Source organism: Polypterus senegalus, chromosome 1 (assembly GCF_016835505.1).
Source record: "Polypterus senegalus isolate Bchr_013 chromosome 1, ASM1683550v1, whole genome shotgun sequence".
NCBI classification, from domain to species: domain Eukaryota; kingdom Metazoa; phylum Chordata; class Cladistia; order Polypteriformes; family Polypteridae; genus Polypterus; species Polypterus senegalus.
This window is the reverse complement of record NC_053154.1, coordinates 335,977,778-336,002,463: the sequence shown is the minus strand read 5'-3', so window position 1 is coordinate 336,002,463 and position 24,686 is coordinate 335,977,778. Positions and strand designations below refer to the sequence as shown.

Genomic DNA, 24,686 nt, shown 5'->3' with positions numbered 1-24,686 from the left:
ATGGATAAGTGGCATAAAATGGATGGTTAGTAATTACCCATAGTCCTTATTGGGCAGACAGTACTTGCAAACGCAGTTCCAAATAAATCAGTGAGACTAAGCGCAGTCATGGGGTGTCAACATCACACTTTTATGTAACACTAATTTTCAAGTTCTGGGACCTCATTGTAGCTCAGGTTTTGGCCCAAATGAACTTCTGCTTTTGGTTGACTCCACAGGACAAAAAGTTACTCAAAAGTAAAACAAAAAACAGAGTTAGGCATTTAAATAAATGGAAAAATATACATATTTCTACATATTCTATACACTTGTAATGTAAATCTTGCACATTCTGTATGCAGAAAAGAGAAGAAAACAAAAGAGACAAACTAATTAATCAATAAGATCAATAAGGGGAGGAACATGAATTGCTGATTACAACAAACCCCATGGCCCAATCTTTTAGGCTGTTCCAGTTCTATACTTTATACACTCTGACAATTTAAACTACTCCAAATCTGAAGTGTTCCAGGTGAATCTCCTGCACAAAGAGCTCAACACAAGTCTTGAATACATCCATCGACTACACACAACTGCAACAGAGCCTTTACATTTGAGGTCAAGCATGCACTTGACTGCCAAGAATATGGCGAAACTCTGAAGTTAAAGGAACAAAACAGAAGAATGCTCAGCTTCTTATAGCCATCAACTGTAATACCTAGCTACAGTGTACATAAGGAATGGATTGACTGTTTGGCCAGTGATCAGAATGAGTTGATTTTTATTCCTAATGTACAATCAGACGTTTACTTTATAGATGGATGATTTAATTTTAATTTGTGACAGGTGCATTCTTGGGTTTCACATCAAAGGAACATCATAAAACACAGCTGCTTTTACTTGTAGTCTCTTGGCTTTTGGACTTCAGCCTTTGTGTTTTAGTAGGTCCACCAGGACTAGGGTGTGTATACTATAAGCTGCGCACACTTTCAAAACTAAATATATAAATATACATAAATATAATATAAATAAATTGGTCATGAAAAGTACAATGGAAGTTGATCAGTGCAGATACCTCACAGATGCCACATTTTAGATTTTAATGGCACTCCTGGTAACTTTGTGTGGAGTTTGCACATTCTCTGTCTCTCGTTTTTGAGTAGCCTCTCTTTTCACATCCCAACTGTTGGTTCTAAATTTCCCTGTGACGGACTGCTGCACCATTTAGGGTGGGTTAACTGGGTTATGCAATATTATAAATTGTTCATAAAAATGCATAAAATTATACCACCAAAATACTCCATTTGAACACCATCACAACTACACATCATGCTATTGTTGGCATGAGAGGAAAAGATTACAAAATCTGGAAACATCATGAAGGGCTAAATATAAATATTTATATATTCAAGCCCATCTAATCAAATTCAGGGGTGTGGGGGGGTTAGAAACAGACAAAATTCCACTTAGATTTGCCTATTAAACCAGTTTGTTTTTATTAAGGGAAAATACAGGGGAATAAAAGGAACCAGTCTTCTGTCCCTAGGAATAACAAGTGCCATATAAATCCTGCGCTGTTCTTTCAGAAGCTCATTAAACAAACTAGTTGCACCTTTTTTCTTTCTTAGAACACTGCAATATTTAACAACTCTATGACCTTATTAGCTCTAATAAGACAAAACACACTGTACCTGGAAAAACTGCAGTGTAAAACTATTACTAATTACAACAGTAAATTGTACACAAGATGTGTACAACTATTCAGACATTCAGAACTTTCCAAAAAGAGCAAAACTTAAAAAGAATAAAACAAAATGAAAACAAACTCTGTAGCATTAAATCAATTACTGACAAATCCAGATGAGAATCTTCTCTCGCATGGGATCCAAAGGGGTCTAACTGCAGATCTCCCATGGCACACCCCTCTGTGGCTGCTCTAGCTACAGGACCACCATGAGGTCATTCATGGTCTGCAGCTGGAGATGAGAAGTGCAGAGTCTTGGTTATTTATGTAAGATGATGCCAGGGCCCTGGGAGCACAGGGTAGTCTGCCTCCCCAATGGTAGAGATGCAGTTTTTTTTTTTTTATTTAAATCAAGCTTCACAGGGACATTTGTCAATGATCTCCTTTAAATATGTCACAAAAACATTGTCACTTAACATATGACAAGTTTCAAACAAACACTGTGTGATGGAATAATATATGTAATTAAGTAATCAGTGTATTTAACATATGAATATTTTTAAATATTAAATTGTGAGATCGTCTCATTGAAATATTGTATATCTGTTATAGAACATTTAATATTTATTATTAGACATGAACTTATTAAACACACATGCAATGTAATGCATTTTAAAGAGATATTGGCTATGGTACTAATGCAGACATGGTAAATTATATTTAGCCATTAAAGTCATGCAATTGTATTAATTAATTATATTAGCCTTTACTAGAAAATGAATCTGCTCTTGTTTATTTTTTTTATTTTTGTACTAGGCTCTAGCCCTGAAGGTCCACAGGGGCTATAGGTGTTCATTCCAACCAGTTTCATAATCAGAAGCTAGGCCTAGCAGATAACAAAATTTGTCATTTAATAATAGGACTTGTTAGTGCTTTCATTCTTCTGAGACAATGAAAAATGTATTTGTAGATTTTTCATTTTCTGAGAACAGTACATTTTGTGGTCCTTCCCTTCTCTCTCATTTATTTCAAAATGTTTTACTAAGAGAGATACTTCATGATGCAGTTACACAGGTTTACATAGAAACATGTTAGCAGCAGAGCTGGTAGCTTCTTTGTCATTATCATTAAAATAATCATCATTTTTATCAAGGCTCTGCCATGAAAACCCCTACTTTCTCTGTTATTCTTTTTCCGGTTTTCTGTAGTGGCGATCTGCGCTACCACCACCACCCAATCAGGGCACCAGGCAGACCCTGCATTGATGGATCGAAGGCCAGAGATCCACATGACCACCATCATCTAATTCTTCCATGTGAAGCCTAAGAAACTTGGACAGATTGAGATCATTTATTTTAGGTAGAATGCCCAGAGGGGGCTGGGTGGTCTTGTTACCTCAGAACCCCTGCAGATTTTTTTTTCTCCTCCAGCCCTCTGGAGCATTTTTTTTTCTGCCCTCCAGGCCATCCTACCTTACTTTATTCTTTGTTACTCAGTATCGCCTAATCTTATTTTTATATATATTTTTTTTTTATCCGATTAAAGCAAAAACCTGAAGACCACTGTGGACCTCCAAGACCGGAGTGTTCTATATGCTCAGTATTCATCTGCTTTGATATGCACACACATTTTAACTGTAACAACTATCCAGTGTTTTAGTCCTAATGAGCCACTAAACAACATGCTTCAAGACTGCTCTGCTGTCTCGGATTGACATCACAGTGGGGTCTGCCATTGAACTCTATTGCTCATTTGAGTTGCACGGGTTTCTGAGCTGACTGATAAAATGAAGTCTATAGAATTATCGAGACTCCATAGCTCCATAGCCCCATTTTTCAACCCTTTCATAAGCCCCACTGCCTAGGTCCATTTGTTAGCTTGCAACCAATACCCTTATTCCTTTGTAGCTCGTCATGTCAAAAATGAAACAGTTGTAAAATCCAGTTTGGTTTCATTCCTGACAAAAATACTATAAACACCATCTTTATTGTGAAGCAAATTATTGAAAACAATAAGGTGACAAGGCAGAAGATCCATTAGAGAAAATCTTTGACAAGGTGTCACGCGAGGCTGTCAACAGGATACAATGAATGAAAGATGAACAAAATGATGATGTGCAAACAATTGACAGTTTGAGGTGAAGGTTGATCTATTCAGATTCTCAGGAAATTAACTTGTACACACTGTCCACAGAAGTCTAAGAGAAGGACTTTGGTATACAAGACCATTCACTAAAGACCTCATTCTAATGGTGAAGCAAATATGATGGTAAAACTGAAATGGAAGTTTACATGAATAAAAGGGAAAAACTTAAGATAAAAGCAATTTGAAAATTATGCAGTTACCACAACGAATAAAAGCTGACAATACAGCTCGATTGCAATGGATTATGGGTAGTTTGAACCTGTACAGTGCAGCGCTCTGCTGTGGGACTGCAATCTCTAAGCAGAGGGAGCGAAACCTGCTGAAATTAATGCCAGGATGCTGCCTTGTGCAGACCAGTAAGCTGTTTGGGTTAATAGCATTTCAAGAATCCAAAGGAGGAGCAAAGCAGGATGAGATATGCTTACAAAGTTTTCTTTTTGTCCACTTCTATCTCCTTCTTCTTTAAGAGGGCACCATGGCATGAGCAACAACCCCAGTATTTACTACCTTGTTACATGATATTATCTTAACGTTGTGTTTAATTACAAACTTAAACTCATGCGGCTTCTGAGAAAGTATTATTTAATAGCCTGTATTGTACATGTGACAATGACCGTGTAAATCTGTAATACCCACACCTACATCAACCAATAAAAAATTGTATCTTTTTTGTAACCCTCATGCAGCCACAGAAGAAAGTTTATCTGATAGAAAAGATACAGTATGTGCAAATGAAGAGGTACCTGTTGTTGAATCTGGGCCTTGGCAAAAAATTCACAATGCGGTACACAAACCAGTACTCTAAATAAAAAGATTTAATAAAAGCATTGTTTCATATGTGAAAAGTATGTTAAATACCGTGTAATTAAACCAAAATTATTCAGTAACACTCTAGGTACTGAAAAATGCATCCCTTCCTCATTTACTCTTAAATAACAAGCTCTTAACAAAGGCTTATTTTGGTTTGAATGACACAAAGCGTAGTGATTCCTCTGTGCAATGCGGTCTTCACTTTAGAACAGAAGCGTCTTAAGTGAGAAATATTTCTCTTGATGATGCCTATTTCAATATATGGTCTGTGAATCCTTCATATTCATAAGTAATTTTACCAGCATATCAAACGCTACACTGCACAGAGATGAATCCTCATTTTACTGATGCTTTCTACAGTTAGCAGTCATAAACACTAAAAGGATCATCTCTTAAGGTCTTGTTAGATAAGAGTACAGTTAAATGAAATGAGTAAAAGATATTTTTTTGCAGTACCTAAAGTGTCACCAGTCACTCTGAATACATTCTCAATTTTAACAACAGTGCTTTATTATTTCTCACAAAACAACTTATTCTTCTTTAGCTATAGTGTGAAGTTAACAATGCTAATCTTTAGTATGGCAAAGCAGTACATTGTAAAAAGCATTTTATTCAATCTGCTTATAGAAGTACTCTTTCTAAAATTAGTCAAAACAAACCTGAACGTGCTTTACAGGGTATGATAAATGTAAACACTACAAAAAGCCAAATGGAGACATGCCAGAACGGTATCTGCTGACGCGTTCAGGTACACCTTCACTAGTCAAGTTTATACTTTACATATTGAGAATTTTTATTTCTTTTTTTTTTTTACTTTTATTCAGGGACTTTCATTGCCTGCAGCTAAAGCAAACTGTACTTGTATGTGCCAACAGAGCTTTCTAAATTACCATGTGTAAATTCAACAATTATAAAGAACCAGAATTACACATACCAGTAGAGCCTTTAAGATATTTTGCTTATCTCCCAAGGGTAAGCTTTCCACCTAATCCCTTTTTTTAGTATTTATTCATGAATGACACATACAGATTGATAACAAGTACTTATACGCAGAGTCCTAGAAAGCTGCAAATTTCCATTCTATAAGATTTGTTTCTCATCTTTGAACTGAACTCTTTATTCCTATGGTTTTTTTATATATATATATATATATATATATATATATATATATATATATATATATAAATATGTAGTTAAGTGCTGAATTAATGTGTAATAGAAAATGTTGTAGGCACAATACTTTCCTCTCAATTTATACTAAGAAGTCATCAAGTGTGGTTGTTTAAAATATTTTAGATATACACATCTAGTACATTCAGATAGTTTCTAGCCTCAAATTACTACATTACTAAACAGCCAATATATATATATATATATATATATATATATATATATATATATATATATATATATATATATACAGTATATTTACATATACACATACACTGAAAAACAGAGGATTCAGAAAGTATTTACATCTTTTCACTTTATGTACACTTTACCATGTTGTATATTTAAATGGATATTCTTGACATTTTTGCCCATCAAACTACACTCACTAAACCATAAAGACAATTACAAAGTGAAATCTCTCCTTCCTAGAAGTATTCAGACCCTTTGCTGTGGCACTCCAAACTGTGCTCAGTGCATCCTACTTGCTTTAATCCTCCCTGAGAGGCATCAAGAACTTTACTGGTGTCCACCTGTGGCACACTGAATGGACGGACATCGTTAAGAAATGTACACATGTACTACCTGTGAATCAAAGGCTCCAGAATTTACACGGTGCATCCCAACAAAAACCAAGCCAAGAAAGTCAATGGAGCTCTCTGTTGGATCAAGGCATGGGCATAAAGGCATTTGTAAAGCTGTACGTGTTCCCAGGAGCACACTAGCCTCACTTTATTGTGAAATGGAACTAGTTTAAAACAAGCAGAACTCATGTGGATAAACTGAGTATCGGTACAACACTTATCAAAGATTGCCTAGATGAAAACCACTGTTGAATAATAGGCATATGACAGCCCACTTGGAGTTTGCCAAACAGAATGTAAAGGACCCTGGAATCATGAAGACTCTCTGGTCTGTTTAGGTAAACCTTGAACTCTGTGGCCAGAACTCCAAGTACTATGTCTGGTGAAGGTCCTTAACACAAGCCAGCTCAGGAGTGCACAGAAACCTCAGACTCGCCTTTGAGCACAATAACGTCCCAAAGCACACAGCCAAGACAATGCTGGAGTGGCTTTAAGACAAGTCTCTAAGCGCCCTTGCATGGGCCAACTAAAGCTCAGACTTAAACCCTGTAGAACATCTGTGAAGAAACATGAAAAAGGGTAGTTTACAGATGCTTTCCTTCTAATGTAATGGAGCTAAAGGGGGATAATCTGACCAATTTCAGGAGTGCAAAGCTTGCAGAGATATACCCAAGAAGACTTGAAGCTGGGATTACTGCAAAAGACGATCCTATGAAAAGTAATGAATGAAGGGTCTGAACACTTCTAGCAAGAAAACATTTCAGTTTGTGATTATAAAAAAAAATTGAAAGCCTTTCTGAAAACAAGTTTACAATTTTGTCATTATGGGTTACTGAGTGTAGACTGATGGAAAAAAATGTCCAGTGTGTCCATTTAATTTTTAAATCAACACAATGAAGTGAGTTTAAAGTGAAAGGGTCTTGTTACTTTCTGAATCCAGTGTGGAAGGGTGTGTACCCCCACACACACACACACACATTCAGTATATGTGTTACATACAATTTGATTTGGTATATACATACAGGTACAAATCTATAGAGCATTTATGTGTATGTATATATATTTACATATAGATTTATCCACATAAATTCTCTCACACTCACATATTCATATACAGTACATACATTCAAACAAATATAATATGAGGTGTGTATATTTGAATATATGGTGCACTCAGTGTATGCTGTGTGTGTCCCTTTGTTGGTATTGTATCTTCATCACTGTTTTAAGGTAATATGCAAGTAGGAGGTTTATTGCTCTATGTATGCATGATGAACCTGAATACAAACAGATATACATCTGTACAAACAAAGGGGAAGTAAACTGAAATTGAGGAGAATGAGACTAATTATTACTTAATCCAACCATGGTATTCTAAGTAGTGCCTCTTGGGGTCTTTTCTGCCCACTGCTCTCAGGTAATTCAATGCTTCCAAATGATGTACTCAAGTTTATTTTATTTACATATTGATTGATTGGCTGCATTATTCTTACTTCGTTTTTGCTGCTGCTGCATCTAAATTTCCCCATTAATAAAAATTACTTAATTTAACTGAAAGCCAAACTAATTTATACTTCTGTTCAGAATTTATAAGATGAGCATTATATTCTCAGATGAATTAATTTAATTCAGAGTCACAGTGGGCTGGAGCCTATTCTAGCAGTTCTGAACATAGCAACCAAGCATCCGAAAACTTCATAAAATGTTCTAACTACATAAAGATTGGCAACTCTAAGAAATCTCAAGATTTTCTTAATGGATATTAAGCGGTTTGTAAAATGACAGTAAAAAATGTATTTTCATGTAAAGCCTGAAATTAACATACAATAAACTTCGAGTTTTCTTAAATTCTCCCATGATAAACATTTCAAGAAACAAACCAAACCAGAGATTCAAATGTTATTACCTTTCTGACCTAAGAAACAGTAATCAAAAAGTTAATATTTCTTTTTGTAATACAGAAATACTCATCCAAACAATTTTTTTTTTAGAACACTAATGCTCCTCTCCTCTGTGACAATTCATCTTCAGAGGCCTGGGTGGCACTGAGTTATCAGTGCCCAGTTTGCACTGCACTGCCCACAGTGTTGCGGAATTGACTTCTAAAAGGTTAAATTGCTGTCCTTAGTAGCTCAAGACAATGCTGCCACAGACCAACTAAAGGCCCATCTAACTTTTCACGTATCCCGAGGTTTATGAATATACATTTATGTATAAACCCAAATAAACGTGTGCATGCACATTGGTGTGAAACGTCTCCAACACACAGAAACTCTTTGTTGAGTTATTGCTGGTCTTTAAAGCTCACAGTTCAGATAGGCTCATTAGTAACTTTCGCACATTGGGACCAGCTCTTAAAATAATTCCTCTAACCTACAATTCCAAGCAGTGGCTTTTTAAGCAGGCCGACACAAAGGCAGCCTTTTTAAATTGCCTGTCACTGGATGGAGTACAGCTGGTCTACATGGACAATCCTCAAACAGGCAAAGACTGTTTGTGGTTACTTGTTCTGGTCTTTAATATGTCCAAGCGCATTAGTGACTTTCATGTATTGTGACAAGCTCAGAAAATGACTGCTGGGCATTTTACAGATGCCGTCTGGAAAGTTTTTCATTCGTCTTCCTTTCTTTCTAGTAAGATTTGACAATTACAGATATTCTCTTTTGCGCATTGTTCATTGAGGAGTACAAAGATGTTTTTATTTCCTGCCAAACTGTAAAAGATTGCAAATAAAATAAAGATTACATTAAAATATAAACCCCCTAAAATAATATATCAAAAATACAACACACTGTTGTTTTTTGTGTTTGTTTTAAACAGCTGCTACATTTTGACCCTTAATAATGAAAATGTACCAAGGCAATACATCTAACTGCAACAATTTGTTATTTACATAGAATGTTGTTTAAAATGTAATTCATTTTGCCAAAGCGAGAGGGGGAAAACAAAAAAAAACAAGCAGAGCAATGAAGAGAGACGCATCCCAGATTGCCAAATCTACATAATTGTATAACAAAGGGGATTTTCAACATTACAAATAGCACATCACTCAAACAAATTATCCTGAGAAACAGAACAGTAAGGAGCTGTGTTTAATCGGCAACATCAGACAGAGTCCACAAAATGAGGAGAATCTGATCCTTAAAAAAAAAAAAAAAAATCTCTTACAATTCACAGTCCTGTTTAGGTAAAACCTTAAAACCTGAGTGCCAATAATTTAGCTTTCTTTCACATGTACGGAACCAGAGATGAAAGGAGCCGATCCTTGGAAGGGATTCAAGAAAACGGATTTTTGTGGCTTGGGATACCACAACCACTATTTCAGACTAGCTTAAAACTCGTTGTAATGAATGTTACAACTGTTTAAAAAAAAAAAAAGCAACTATACAAGAAAGAATTGCAAGTATAAGAAAAGGAAAAAAGATCAATAACTTTGCAAATTTCATAAATACATAACACCAATTCCAACATGTGTGCTAGTTGATTCTTGAAGTATAACGGTTGTGAGAAGATGCATTTTTAAAGCTCAACAAAGCATATTAATTGTTCAGACAATTTCTTGACTACACAAAATTCCTAACATTGAATGAAAAAGTATAACTTGTTACACTTCAGGCTTTTTAAGCTGTTCTTTTTTTATACACAATTTTTGATTCAAAAACTGGATGCAAGTTTCAGTAAAGACAGCCATTATGTAAAAACTTTAATGAGAAAATACTAATAGCTTTAAAATGTCACCAGTGGTGCTCATTTGCACTTCAACCAGTTTCTTCAATTTAAAGTGGATTTTTTGAAGAAAAGAAAAAGTTCCATTAGGTGACTTTGAAAAAACCCTTCTGAATAGAGCCAAACAGAAAACACTTGTCAAATGCTTTCTGGAGTGAGAGCCACTTTTGCCAATGAAGTGTGCATCTGGCCATGGGGTTCCACTAAGAACTAACCAGGGCCCCATTATGTCTTCATTGTTGCATGAAGGCGAGGGTCACCTCCAGTTAAGACAAAGATTGCTTCCTTTCCCACAGGACTCCATTGGTTAATGGTGCACTGAAAGAGGGCTGCTTTTGCAGTCTACATGTATCACTAGGCTCCAAAAAGGTCTATAGAAAAAGGTCTGCAGCATTTTTTAGTGGGAGGGGAGGGGGGAGTTCGGATAAAAGAGAAATATGCTCTCTCAAGAAAGAGAAGACGGAGGAAAAAACGCAAACATATACATATGAAAAGTGGAATAAAAAATAATCTATGTGGTCGCACATTGCTAACAGCATGCCTAAACAGAATGGAAAGAGTCTGCACTTTTATCTTGGCATTTAAGTGCAAAACAACCTTACAAAAAAATTTTGTAGCAGACGGGAGATTTAAACTTTAAGCAAATCTATAGTAAATCTGCCAACAACTGGGAAAAGAAGGATAAGAAAAAAATAAATAAATAAAATTTCAATCAAATTTGCACCAACTTGTGGGGCAGGGTTGTGCATGAAGTCATTACAAGTTAGCTGCTATACTTACCCACTTTAGAACCAATTCATGTTCAATCGTAACACATCCTTTAATATACAACCATAACTCCCTAAAATAAAAATTATTTGCAAAAGCCTATTTAGAATTCTACATCAAGTGAATGTACAAATCCAAAAAAGAGGTTAGAAACAAGATTAGGAAACTCAACACGTGGAAGTGACTGGCCCTTTACTTTACTCTCGGCAGGGATCTTATAATCCCTTTTAATCTAGGCATGCCCATGTTAAATTCAACTTTTTCTTTAAAAACAAAAGCGTGCTTACTTTGTTTTACCGCTAAAGGATGGACACACACACATGTGTATGTGTGTGTGTGTGTATATATATATATATATATATATATATATATATATATAATATATATACACACATATATATATATATTTATATACATATATATATATACTGTATATACACACACATATATACACATACACATGTACATGTACACACACACACTTTTTTAGTATAGCCCTCTGCATACTTTGAAAAATGTAACTGTAAAAATACAGGTTTCCTTCTTCAAAGTATCAAACAAGTAAGTGTTTTTAAAGCTGGGAACAATCTTACCACAGGGTGCCAGAAATGCAACGAAAGCCCTACAGTCTGCTGTCACGCAAGGTTTGACATACCACACCAAATGGTTTCTTTAGTGTGCAAACTCTTAGTAAAGTGACTGAGCTCATTGTGTTACAGCTGAACAGCACAGATGGGATGATTTGGCAATAAAGAAAAAGAAAAAACACCTTCTGCTCTCACTGCATGAAACTTCAGCCACCCTAAAAAATACTTTCTTTAAATCAAGATGTCATTGTAACACTGGCCGAGAAACAAACCAATTTAAAACAACATTTCTTTCCAGAAAAATATTTGACCATGGTCAGTTTATTTTTTACTGATGGCATTGTGTTGTAGAGTACCAGAAAAAAGTATGTGGAGAGGAAGCTGCAAGAATGAAAAAGGGCTTTGAAAGATAAACAAGACGACAACAAGATATGATGTGGTTTAATGATGGTCAGGATTCAGAAGTTAGTCTGCAGGGAAAGCCACTGAAAAGATTGGATACATTTAAATATCCAGGATGAGTGGTAGCCCAAGATGGAGAATTACAAGTAGAGATAATCCACAGAGTGCAGGTTGGAGGGACCAAATGGAAGGTTTCAGGAGTATAGGATGACTAAACTTGAAAAGTACAGTATAGTGTGATTGAAGAAGGTGAAGGTTAAAGGATGTATGGAGATGAGGCATGGGGCAGTAAAAGGGCCAAAACAGAAGTTAGATGTGGCAGAAGTGAGAATGTTGAGAAGGATGTGTGGAGTTACCAACAAAAAAGATTAAGAAATGACAGAATCAGAGGCACAACAAAATAAGCAGAGCTTTCTAAGAAAGTACAGGAAAGTGGTATGGAAATGTGATGAGGAGACAACGGATGTGGGCAACAGAGAGATGAGAATGGAAATACAGTGATCCCCTGCTATATCGTGGCTCAGCTATTGCACCCCCGCTATCGCAGAAAAATGTAATAAGCACATCCTACCTAGATAGATAGATACTTTATTAATCTCAAGGGGAAATTCACAAATGTATACCTATAATATATACTGTGTGTACAGAAGTATGTATGTATGTGTATATATATATATACACACACCTGTAGTGTACTTTGCAGCCAAGTCACTACAAAGCATACGGTTTTCAGCAGTCACTAGACATAGTTTAGTGTTACAGTACCCAGATGATTTCTTACAAGGCCTGTTATTGGCTGAAAGAGGAGACTTAACCAATCAGAGTGGGGTTTTAATTCTCTTGGACCCTGATTGTCTGCTGCTAACATGGTGTAATCTCACAAGAACAGCGAGTGTGGGTCACATCTCAGTTCTCTGCTTATCGCATACCTTGCTTATGGTCTGATTGTTGACACCAAACTTATTGTGAACTTTTTGTTTTGTTTTAAGCCCTATGATGGCTCCCAAGCGTCCTGCATCTTCAAAGCCTTCTGGTAGTAGTGAGCCCAAGCGCCACAGGAAGACCTTGACAATTCAGGAGAGGGTAAAACTCTTGAATATGCTTTGGGAAGGAGAGCATTACGCGGACGTCACTCACCATTACATGTTTATATGTTTTTAAAGTTTGTGTGTGATGGGTATTTAAAGGCTTAAACTAAAAAAAAAATTTTTATTTATATGGTCTTTCTATATAGCAGATTTTCACCTATCACTGATGGGTCTGGAAAGTAACTTCCGCGATAGGCGGGTGTTCACTGTACAGGTGAATGAGGGAAGCCAAATTGGAGGTGGATAAATAAAGTAACAGAAAATCTGCAGAAAAAGGGCTAGACTGGAGGAGCATGACTGAGGTCTTTGAAGAAGGTTCATCATGCACATCAACCTCATACAGAAAAAGGAAAAATGAAGAGGATAAAGAGAATTGTAACACATATTACTAGATCTGGAAAATACCTGTTTGAGGTTTGGGAGACAGAGTGGCCCTGAATTTCAGGCTTCAAATTCTGGCCTAGTCACTGATTGTGTGTTGTCTGCTATGCATTAGAAAATACTTTTTTTCACAAGACGATGCAAATTGCGATTCAGGCTTTATGATACAGCAATTGTACAATATTCAATTTTCATAAATGAAGTATGCTTTAATATCAGACGTTTACAAACCAAAGCACTGTAAAACATATCCAAATCAATGTGTAAATACACAAGTTTTACCATACATTTTTGTAAGCTTTTAATTAAAAAATCTTAAATATTAACATAAAGTACTTGCACTGTAGTAACATTAGACGTTTTGGGTGTTAATTAGTAAACGCAGGCAAGAATTTCACTGTATTCTGTACACATGACAATAACAACCCTGTACGCCTATAATATACAGTTACTACAGAGCAAAACCACCCAATTTTAAATTTAACTTTGTTTTCTGAGTTAACTTCAAACATTGCTCCAGCAATTTCTGTCTTTTATTTAATGCTTGAATGCCTTACTGACCCCTTAGATGTGGGTCTTGACTGGATCTTTGAAAAACTGACAATGTAATATTTCCACTCAAGAATACGACTGTCAACACTCTCCTCTCTAACGATATCCCTGCACTAACTGGGTAAAGACATATGATTAGAACAGAAGAGCAAGCCATGATAGAAGGCCTGCTGTTGAGATCAATACCAGATTTACTGCGGTGTATATTCCTCCCCCCGTATTGTTACCCCTATATTTGAATTTGTTGTAGTGACAGGAGTATCAACAACAACATTTATTTATACAGCACATTTTCATACAAATAGTGTAGCTCAAAGTACTTTACATGATGGGGAAAGAGAAAAAAAGACAAAGTAAGAAGTTAAATAAGAGAACACTAATTAACATAGAATTAAAGTAAGGTCCGATGGCCAGGGAGGACAGAAAAAAAAAAAAACCTCCTGGAGATGGCTGGAGAAAAAATAAAATCTGCAGGGGTTCCAGGCCATGAGACCGCCCAGCCCACTCTAGGCATTCTACCTAACATAAATGATGCGAATCCAACATTTGTTCTCGCATCTGCATCACGTGAGAGCTGCAGCAAGTGCACCTTGTTGCTCCCACTAGCGTTTAAGCATATCCTGAAAGAAGAGCTTCAATACGATAATGGTTCTTTCTCCACCCAACAGTTTGATTTGGTAATAAGCCTGGGAATGCTGCAGAGTATCAAGGAAATAACTTTCCATACTTGCCTGAGGATGCAATTCACTAAATTAACCTACAGCTTAAAGCCCACTTTCTATGCTGTCAATGTTGTGTGCTGACAATTTTTACATTCACAACATTATACAATCGGTGAATAACAGTTCTGCCAAAGCACAGTCAGTATGTCAGGTCATACTTTGGTTCTAGTTTTTCAATCAGATTTTAAAATTTTTCATTTGCCTTTGTCTTTCATTTCAGTCATGTGGTAATATCATACACCACACAATACAAAACCACATGTAACATTGGCTTTATTTAGTATTAGAAAATTCAATACTATGCAATTTTATCTCAGGCCTAGTGTCTATACATTCTCTCCTGTTTTGTCTCACACTGCAAGCAGCGCCGGTTGACAGGACTCATGGACTATAAATGGCATGGAATTTACTTCCACCAAAGTTAGGGAAACCTAAAACAATATATACTTGGTGAAAATTACTACAAAACTACAAAATCCCAGTTCAACCACTGCACAATTTCTCCCTTGTATTTCTCGCCTTGCTTTGGATGCTCAGATTTTTCTTTGACACTCACAAGACATGCAAGTTAACTGGCAGCTCTAAAATGGTGGGTTGATGTACAAGTCTGCCCTATGAAGAACTGGGAGTCAAGTCATGTAAGGCACCTATTAACTTGCAACAATGAACTGATGGATTTGTGTATTTACAGCATCTTTCATCAAATTGTACAGTACCTTAAACAATGAATGCAATGATTTAATGGTATCAGAAATGTGACAATCATAGTAAACACCATTATTAAAAGAATATTAAATAATGTATGTATATGCTCTAATCCAACTTTATCCAATTCAGGGTCACGATTGAAGGCCAGAGCCAGTCCTGGCAACACAAGACAAAAGGCAGAAAACAACCCCAAAAAAAGGGTGGAATTCTTTCATAGGGCTTACTCACACAGGAACAAACTGCAATTACTAATGAACTCTGGGACTGAGAAACATGAGATGTGAGAAATGATTAAAGGAGTTGAATCTTTTCATTTCAAGCAAGCAGAGATTATGAGGTGACATGACTGAAGTGTTTCAAATTGTAAAGGAAATTAGTACAGTGGATCCAGGTGGTTATTTCAAAAGGATTTCAACAAGAACACAGGGATACAGCTGGAAACTCATGGCTACATTTTAAAATCGGAGTGGAGTATGCAATTATCTATTTGCTCCACAAGGCTCATTTTCACTTGGACAAAGTCAGCAGCACTGTTGGGAGGATGCTTTTCGATTTCTCTCCAATGCCTTCAATACCAGTCCTATTAACAGGTAGGCTCCAAGATATGCATGTGGATAAGCCAGTGGTTTCCTGGATTAATGGACTAGCTGTTTGGCAGACCACAGTTTGTGAGACTCAAGAACGGTCCCGTCTCCTTTCTCGTCACTCTGTACACCTCAGACTACCTCAGTATAATATCTAGTCATGTCATGTGCAGAAATTCTCTGATGACTCTACATTAATTGGATGTATTTACAAAGAGAATGAGACAAAGTACAGGAGTCAAGTGAAGATCTTTGTTTCTTGGAGCAGAAAGAATTGTCTGCAACTTAAAATCAGCAAAACCAAGGAACTGGTCATTGGCTTTCACCACACCAAAGAGCTGTGTCTGGTCACAATTCAGATGAGCGCATATAGTGGTGGTCCACTCCTACAACTACCTGGGGGTGCACAACAATGACAGGTTGGATGGTTGGACTAGTCTCTTAACACAGAGAATTGACATCCTTCACAATTTCTAGAATTTTGAGATGGCTAGTGTGATTTCTGCACTGAGGCACACTTTGCACCTGCTGTAGGTTGTAGTAGAAGAGAAATTTAAAACAAAACTGAGTGCCATTATGATTGATGCTTCACATCATCTCTGACATACTAACACCAAGTACTTTCAGGCAACAACGTACTCAATAGAAGGGTGTCAAGAAATGTGACTGGTAATCCTTTATGCCAATGGCAATACACCTGTAAAATGTTAAGTGTGACTTTGAGGTTTTCCTTCTATTTTAATTTTCATCCTTTTTTAGTCATTCTGGGGGTGCATATATATATATATATATATATATATATATATATATAGATATAGATAGATATAGAAGTGAAGGTCTGTGATACAGTTTGCATATTTGTAGCTTGAAATACACAAAAGGAGAAAATGAATCACGTATCTTCAATTTTTTTTTTATTCCTTAGCTTTCGACTCCATTCAGGAATCATCATCAGAGGAAAATGCTTAGACTTACAGGAATCCAAGGCAATACATAGCAAATAAGGAGAGGAGGGTAGGTGGATGATGGAGATTGATGAGGTAGGATTTGGATATATTTGTCTGAATGGTCTGTTCTTGCCAAATGTTTACTAACGTTCTTAATTTGCATGCCTTTCTGGATGTGGGAGAAAAACAGGAGTTCCTAGAACCACCATACACACACACACACACACACACACACACGCCTCAAAGACAATAAATGGGTTCAGAAATTTTTCTCAGGATGCTAGAAATGTGATAGCAATGCTAGCTTTGATAAATTAAAAATAATTTCACAGTTTCTACACCAATATATTTTACACTATACAACTGTAAATAATTCTAAGGAATGGGAGTATTAAATTTGGCATTCCTCTTTTCCTTTTGCTAAATGTATATTTTCAATAAAACCAAGTAACATTTTTACACAAACCCAATAAATAATAAAAATACATAAAAAAGCAAAATCAAAAACAGAACACACTTTCTACCTCACTGTAACAAAATGTAAACATACTGGTCAGATTAAGCAAATAAAATGAATATGGAGAAAAAAAAGTTTTTGTAGATTTCTCTTTTTAATATCATGTACATCAGGAACAGCAGGGGCAGGGCAAACAAAGATACACTGTAACATACAGTACATACCCACAAAAAAAACTCATTTACAGTGCCTACAGTTCCCACTTCAGCATTAACTGACAATATCAAGGTTTGGCCAGCCCTTTAACCTGACGAACAACCGTTACATTTCCTGAACATGTACAGTATATCACCTGGTGCAAAGGGTCAATCAAATAAAGCAATAACTCAAATCAAAACAAGTGAACTGTAAATATAAATGCCAAACAAAATTGCCACTTGATCAAAGATTTTAATTGACATGATTGTCAAAGTTAAAACCAAATCCACCTTTATTTCCTCTATTAGTGTTTTTGAAATTTTTGCCTAGATATTTGTTTCCATCAATAGCGTAACACTGTCTACTTTACAGAACAAAGAAATCACAAAAAGATGACCATTTTTAATTTGAATTTTTTATTTCAATGCACAATCTCAAATTTTCCTTTGCATTTCATACTTTGAAACTGACTATTATAAACAGGAAAAGCCTGCATGTAAATAGACCACGGCTTATTGAACACAATACTTCACAAACAATAACATAAGCACAGTCAAAGAAATGACAAACAATATACAGTTCCACAGATGAGTGCACCCAGCATGTATCCTTGACTAGATAACAGATGATATGCATATGTATACACAACCATAGGTCAAATGTGTGTATCCTGTGCTTTAATGCTAAATATTTTGACTCACTGATAAACAGTAAGGCTTATTTCATATCAGTTCAAGCATTATCTTTTACTGTGGAGTAATGAGTTCAGGTCTGCTTAACATTTGGCAAAATAGACTGATTATTTTGAAAGCACTCCAGGAGGATAAACCTGGCACCAAAGGCCTAAACTTCAAGGACAGCTGTAAGAAACTGAATCCTTACTATGCTACCAGGGAAAAAGGACAACAATGCAAAAACTAAAAGTGCTTAAGGGCAGGACCAAGTTCAAGTTGTGTAAAGGTTTTATTTTATTTTTGTTCTTTTGTTCCTTCTGCTTCTCTCCAGGAAACTTAACCTTACACAATTAGTAATAGGATTAAGGCAGGAAGAAGAAATGATCAGAGCAACTTTGTCACACGGGCGCTTTGTAGCCAGTAGTAGTTGCCATAAGAACTTGCTGATCGTTTTCAAGAAGAGAACAAGCCTGGCGTTTCAAGTTCAGTACATGCAAGAGGCAGACTTTTCATTTAGAAAGCTCTTGACCACTGTACAGCCACCTTCTGATCCTGTCCTAATGCTATGTCTACCCATTTCTTAAGCCATGTATTCTAGACAGAATAACACTTATTTAAATACAGAAAATAATGAACAACAACAGGAAATGTTTAATATGTTCCATTTGCTTTTTCAAAGTTTCATGTATTTAATTACAAGTAAATTAAGCCTTACATGTGATTTAACGTTTATACACGTATTAAAATCAACATACCTCAATTTTGTCCGTTTTGGCATCTCCCCAGTAAAGCTTGCCTGCTGAATGGTCAATAGCTAAACCATTGGGCCATCCCAAAGAGCTATTCAAAAGCACAATGCGGTCACTTCCATCCAAATTGGCACGTTCAATCTTTGGCTTTTCTCCCCAGTCTGTCCAATACATGTACCTGAAATAAGGAGAATGTAGAATTATAGCAATTCAAAAAATGAGTCTGTCTCTGATATTTTTCTTGCAGTGAATTATATTTTACTAAGTACAGTAAAAAAAAAAAAAAAAGATACTTGCTATCTCTTGGCCCGCACATACCGTACCTTCAGCGCCCTTTCCTCTGTATCTGTGAATATGAATATCTCTTCACCGGAGCTTCCTTTCTCAATAGTGTTCACATAAAGCCTGCTTCTCAGACTCATTATTTTTGGGGAGACTTTCTCACTTCCTGTCCAGTTTATACAGTACTTGCCATCTTTGAAGGTGACTCTTTTAGCGAGCCTACTACACCTCTACTCCAATTCCTCCTTGTGCATCTAAACACTCAAATATCCTCTTTTGTCGCATTACTAAAGCCAATCTGACCATTCACATTAGAGCCAAACTTGCCAATCAGACTTGTAAACCTTAGTGATTTATTAGACGAGTTGGTTTAAAAAAAAAAGTCCATCCAACCAGCCCTGATTCAACAGTCAAAGCAGAAAGGATAGCACACAGCGGTGTAAGAATAGGAAGGGAAAATGGTGAGAAAGGAATTCAGAAATTAAGAAGAAAGAAATACTTCTTGAAAGACGCAGTTGTGAAGAGGTGTTTTGCCGGAGATGACAGATAATGAGTCGAAAGATCTAATCTCGGAAAGAGCTTGAATTTCAGCTTCATCACCATAAACTCCAGATGGTGCCATGTATTGATAGTACTCCTGACTTGTTGTGATAACTCGACTTGCGTTGGAAAGAACAACAGGAAGAACGTCTCCAAATCTGTTCCAATGTGATGCAACGAAATCTACTGCCCTATGTCATAGTGAGAGTGCATTGCCTTCGTCAACCGTTTGCGTCAAGAAATAACCCACTGATAGGAACAGGCAGCTGCCAGATCCTGGAATATAGATGACGTTGTACAAAAACCCGTCGACAGAGAAGATACTGTCGTTCATTTTATATCAAAGGCTTAGCAAACAACCGTTGCAGTATAACGAAAATAGCAAGGAGCGAAACTAATGCCAATGGTCGAGAGAGTACCTTCCTGTAGCAGGCTATAGAAAAGACTCCCAGGCGCACACATGGCCGAAGTGAAAGGTCATAAGAGAGGAGCGGGGAACGGGTAGTCCGAAGGAGGAATAGGAATAGAGAAAAGAAGCGTGAGGTGTATGGGAGGCCGCAGGCAGTGTAGGGAAGGGTTTGGATTAGGAGGAATAGAAATCGAGAAATGCCGTGTGGGCTGCATGTGGGTGGGACCGGTTTTGAAGAGGAAGCAGGACGAACCAGAAGAGAAATATATATAAGAGATTTATAAAAGTCATTATAGTGAGAAGTCAAGCAAAATGACACCTTTTATTGGCTAACTAAAAAAATTGCAATATGCAAACTTTCGAGGCAAGGTGTCATTTTGCTTGACTTCTCACTATATCCATAATGGCTAACACGGTACAAGACCCTGGTACTAAAAGTCCTCATAAAAGGACAATGGTAGATATATTAAATTAACAATTCTGAACCACTACACCATCACATTCATTCATTAACGATTTTAAACTTGAAATAATTAATTCTATGAATTGTTTAACTTGTAAATGGAAGAACACTGTTTACATTTAGTTTAAATGGGTAATAAATGTACCTTTTTCTTTGCCAGTTTCTTAATTTTTTAATAACCTTTATGTTTCTATAATAAGATAAGCTCCAAAGCTGCTGCTTTGCAAAAAAATGCAAAAATGCATCTCACAGCAGCCTACAACCAACAGAAGTCTTTTTTAAATGCAAGGGGGCAAAACAAGTGAAAGAAAACCCGAGTGGAGAATGTGCAGCCAACATGGACACAAGTTGGCTGTGTGTTAGGACCACTCAAAAAATAAACGGAATAAAATGAAGGTTCAGCTCAAAACAAACTACACACATTTTATGAAAACATGCAAATGTCAACAAAAGCTGTATGTTATTTAAAAAACGACTTAAGTTGGCACCACTCTGAATAATTCTTCCAGTAGTTTTTAAGTAACAGCCTTCATGCACATAGTATAAGAAAAAAATTAAATCCCAGCTGTAGACAGTTGCAGCAAGCATCTGTGACTTTCAGTTGTGTAGTGTGACATTCACAGGTTCAGAGGCACTGCACCCTCAGACTCACAACGGAAAAATAAAATTGGCTTCATTTTAACAGGGGTGGACTCTTACATATGTGAGAGTACACAGCCAATAACGCTTAAGTGGAAGTAAAATGCATACAAGGCCCACAAACAGTCAGAAACACTGGGAACTGCGAGGAAAGTGTGTGTTTGGGCAAACAGAGGGTCATCGAACTTTACAGCCAGAACAGATGTCTGGTCGATGTTTCTTGTTTGCCAAACCACTACAGGGTGGAAAAAGAAAGATGGGCTAAAATTTCAGCTTAGCCTGTTGAGCTCCCATGTTGATTAGCTGTCAAAATGAGTCGATACTCCAGAATTTTCAGGGCACGTGACAAGACGGAATTGTGATGAAAAGTCATGAGGGAATCGTGTTATCAGTTAATTTCTGCAACTAGATAGAAAGATACTTTTCTGATCCTGAGGGAAGTCTTATAAATTGACACCTTCTGATGAGGCAATGACATTCAGCAATTGCCACTGTAAAATCTGGCGTGCCCTCTATCCAGAAATCATGCTGAACCATGTAACGCAATACTGGCCTTATGGAAAAAGCACAGGTCACTTTTTCCTTCTGCTAATTGAGCAAGGCGATTACACAGCCTCTCAAAAAACAACTCCTCATAAATGCTCACTTTCATTACATGTTTACAAAGACTGACAATAAATCATGAAATATAGCTGAATTAAAGGCAAATTCATATAGCTGTGAAGAAAAGCAAAAGGGCGGCACGGTGGCTCATTGGGTGGAGGTGCTGCCTCGGGTCCTTCCTGCGTGGAGTTTCCATGTTTTCCCCGTGTCTGCGTGGGTTTCCTCCCACAGTCCAAAGACATGCTGGTTAGATAGATTGGAGATCCTAAATTGTCCCTAGTGTGTGTTCACCCTGCAGTGGGCTGGCACCCTGCCCGGGGTTTGTTTCTTGCCTTGCGCCCCGTGGTTGGCTGGGATTGGCTCCAGCAGATCCCCATGACCCTGTAGTTAGGATATAGCGGGTTGGATGATGGATGGAGAAGCAAAAGGGGAGGAGAGGCTAACAGTGCATTAGTTTTACAACTTTAATAGTAATAATGGCAAAAGCTTATTACCCCACAAAAAAAAAAAAAAAAAGATAATATGCAAGGTAACCTAATTTCTGCTTTCACAAAGAATAAAATGTAATTTTAGCTAGCCAGTATTAAACTTAATCTTTGATGAAATGACCATTTTTGAGGAGTGACCGATGTTAAAAACTAACCTATAATGAGATGTAAAAGATAGGGATTTTAGCTTTCCGGAAATTTCATTATACAGTAGTTAAGTCTTACGTCTTTTATTAGTCTAAATTAATGACGCGAGATTAAAAAAGGCACTAGGAACAATACAGCATAAAGTATGACGTTGGAATATACTCACCCTCTGATTGGATCAAGCACTATTGCTCTTGGTTCATCTAAATTCTCAGATATCAAAATTCTTCTGGATGTTCCATTAAGCCGAGTCACCTCAATGCGATCCGTTCCAGTGTCAGTCCAATAAAGGTTGCGCGCTACCCAGTCGACTGCTATCCCATCAGGATGGTTCACTTCATTTGTTACCAGAGTTTGAGCGCCGCTACCGTCAATAAAGGCCCTCCTGATAGCTTTAATTTCATCATCGGTCCAGTACACGTAGCCTTCTACAGGGTCATAGTCCAATGCTATAGCATGTCGAATATCATCAATTTTCAAAACAATGTCTGTGAAGTCGGGCAAATCAAGAGAAATTCGGCGCAAATCTGTTCTTCGAGCCAACAGCAGTACTTCTTCAGCACCTATAATGTATAAAACATCAAAAATGAAACGCATGAAACCACAGAAAGACAATCCATAAACTATTTTAAACAGGATTTGCTTCCCTAGATCTAAAATGGACTGAGGGCACAACAAAAACATGTTCTTGCTATCTGCCCAATACTGCTATAAGGCGGCTGCAGTTGCTCCACATTGCACTAAATCAATTAAAGAGTGGACAAACGATGACTCCAAACTGAAAAAATGTAATATTATACACAGCAGTCAGATGGGAGTTTATGTTCAACAGGCTACTAATGCCAAACAGTCAAAATAAACCTTACCATCCTTGAAAGGAACATTCATTGTTTCATGTGTATTAGAACTGAATAACATATGCTAAACCACTGTAGGAATATTTAGAGTAAGAAAAAGGCTCACTTATAGAAAATAACAATGGATTCACTTTCTATTTGTACCGAGTTTCTGTTCAGCATTAAGCAACCAATACTCTGCAGTGTTCTTGTTCAGATGAGTACTCTCATTAAGGGTATACACTGTATGTGTGTATTTTTAATTACACTTGTACACCACAAAAAGGACATCATTCCGATGTCATTTCCCAATTAAACACCAAATGTGTCCACGCCATTCCTTTCCACTTACATTCGAAGTGTCTGTACAAATTGAAATTCATACACCTTGTTCTTTTAAGCTACGTTTTGCTCGCCTTGATAATTGACATGACGCATATAATGCTGCAACAAATGCTCCAATTTATCTACCCAACCGCGACAAATGAAGAGTGTAGCAAGTGCTCTTTCTAATCCTTGCCAAAATGTCATGCTATTCCTTTTACATTTGTATGTGCACTAATCAAGCTGAAACAAAGAGGCATTGTTTTAAATTCGGTTTTATTGTCAGCTCTGCTGGAGCACGGCCTAATCCTCAGACTTAGATCTTTCTTTTGTGGGCACAAACATTAAAGAAAATTTCTAAATTCAATTGGTGCAACATACATTAATATAATTAAGTTTTACAGTAGAAAATGTGTCTTCGGACATTACTAAAAGTTATTTTCAAGAACAAACTAAAAAAAAAACCTGCATAAGAAAAATATTTTTAAACATGCAGACAATGTACTCTGACTCTAAATAATAATACTAGCTATAAATCAGCCACAAAGCCAGCAGCTCATTAAATTAGGAACAGGGAGAAATAGTTTCTGAAATAACAAACATCATTTAAACATAATCTGGACATCAGACTGAAAAAAGCACAGAAAAAGAAAACACAAAGTTTACTGCAAATAAATGACAAACTGAAATAAATTCACCTTCACCTTTCAGCCTGAAGAAAAACTCATTTGAACAACCATCTAAAATGTTAACTTTTTCTTTTGAGCCCATCGAGGAGGAGGAGGGGGTTTCACACAACTCGTCTCTAGCAACAAAATGTGTTATTGTTTTTATAAGTGGTTTCACTTGTGGAAAAATTTGCATTCACTTGCCTCACAAGCTCCAGACACATTTGCCATGTACCCATAAATATTAAAAATCTAAAAACCATTGCTTTCACTGGGCTTCACACAAAATGATTTATAACTAGTCTGCATGCCAAGACCGGCCATGCTCTGTAATAAACATGACTGTCGTACCATTTTCATTCAAATTGTAAG

The 24,686-nt window shown here is 36.7% G+C and overlaps 1 protein-coding gene across 3 annotated transcripts in view; it reads right to left on the bottom strand.

Moving 5' to 3' along the window:
* The window catches only part of lrp5 (low density lipoprotein receptor-related protein 5), a 205,802-nt gene that overhangs the window by 80,183 nt on the left and 100,933 nt on the right, over positions 1 to 24,686 (bottom strand). For all 3 annotated transcript variants that reach the window (XM_039738958.1, XM_039738978.1, XM_039738968.1), the window contains exons 6-7: positions 22,653 to 23,049; positions 18,922 to 19,093 (exon numbers count right to left, since the gene is read on the bottom strand). In XM_039738958.1, the coding sequence (XP_039594892.1) occupies positions 18,922 to 19,093; positions 22,653 to 23,049 (569 nt within the window). The remainder of the gene's footprint in view (positions 1 to 18,921; positions 19,094 to 22,652; positions 23,050 to 24,686) is intronic.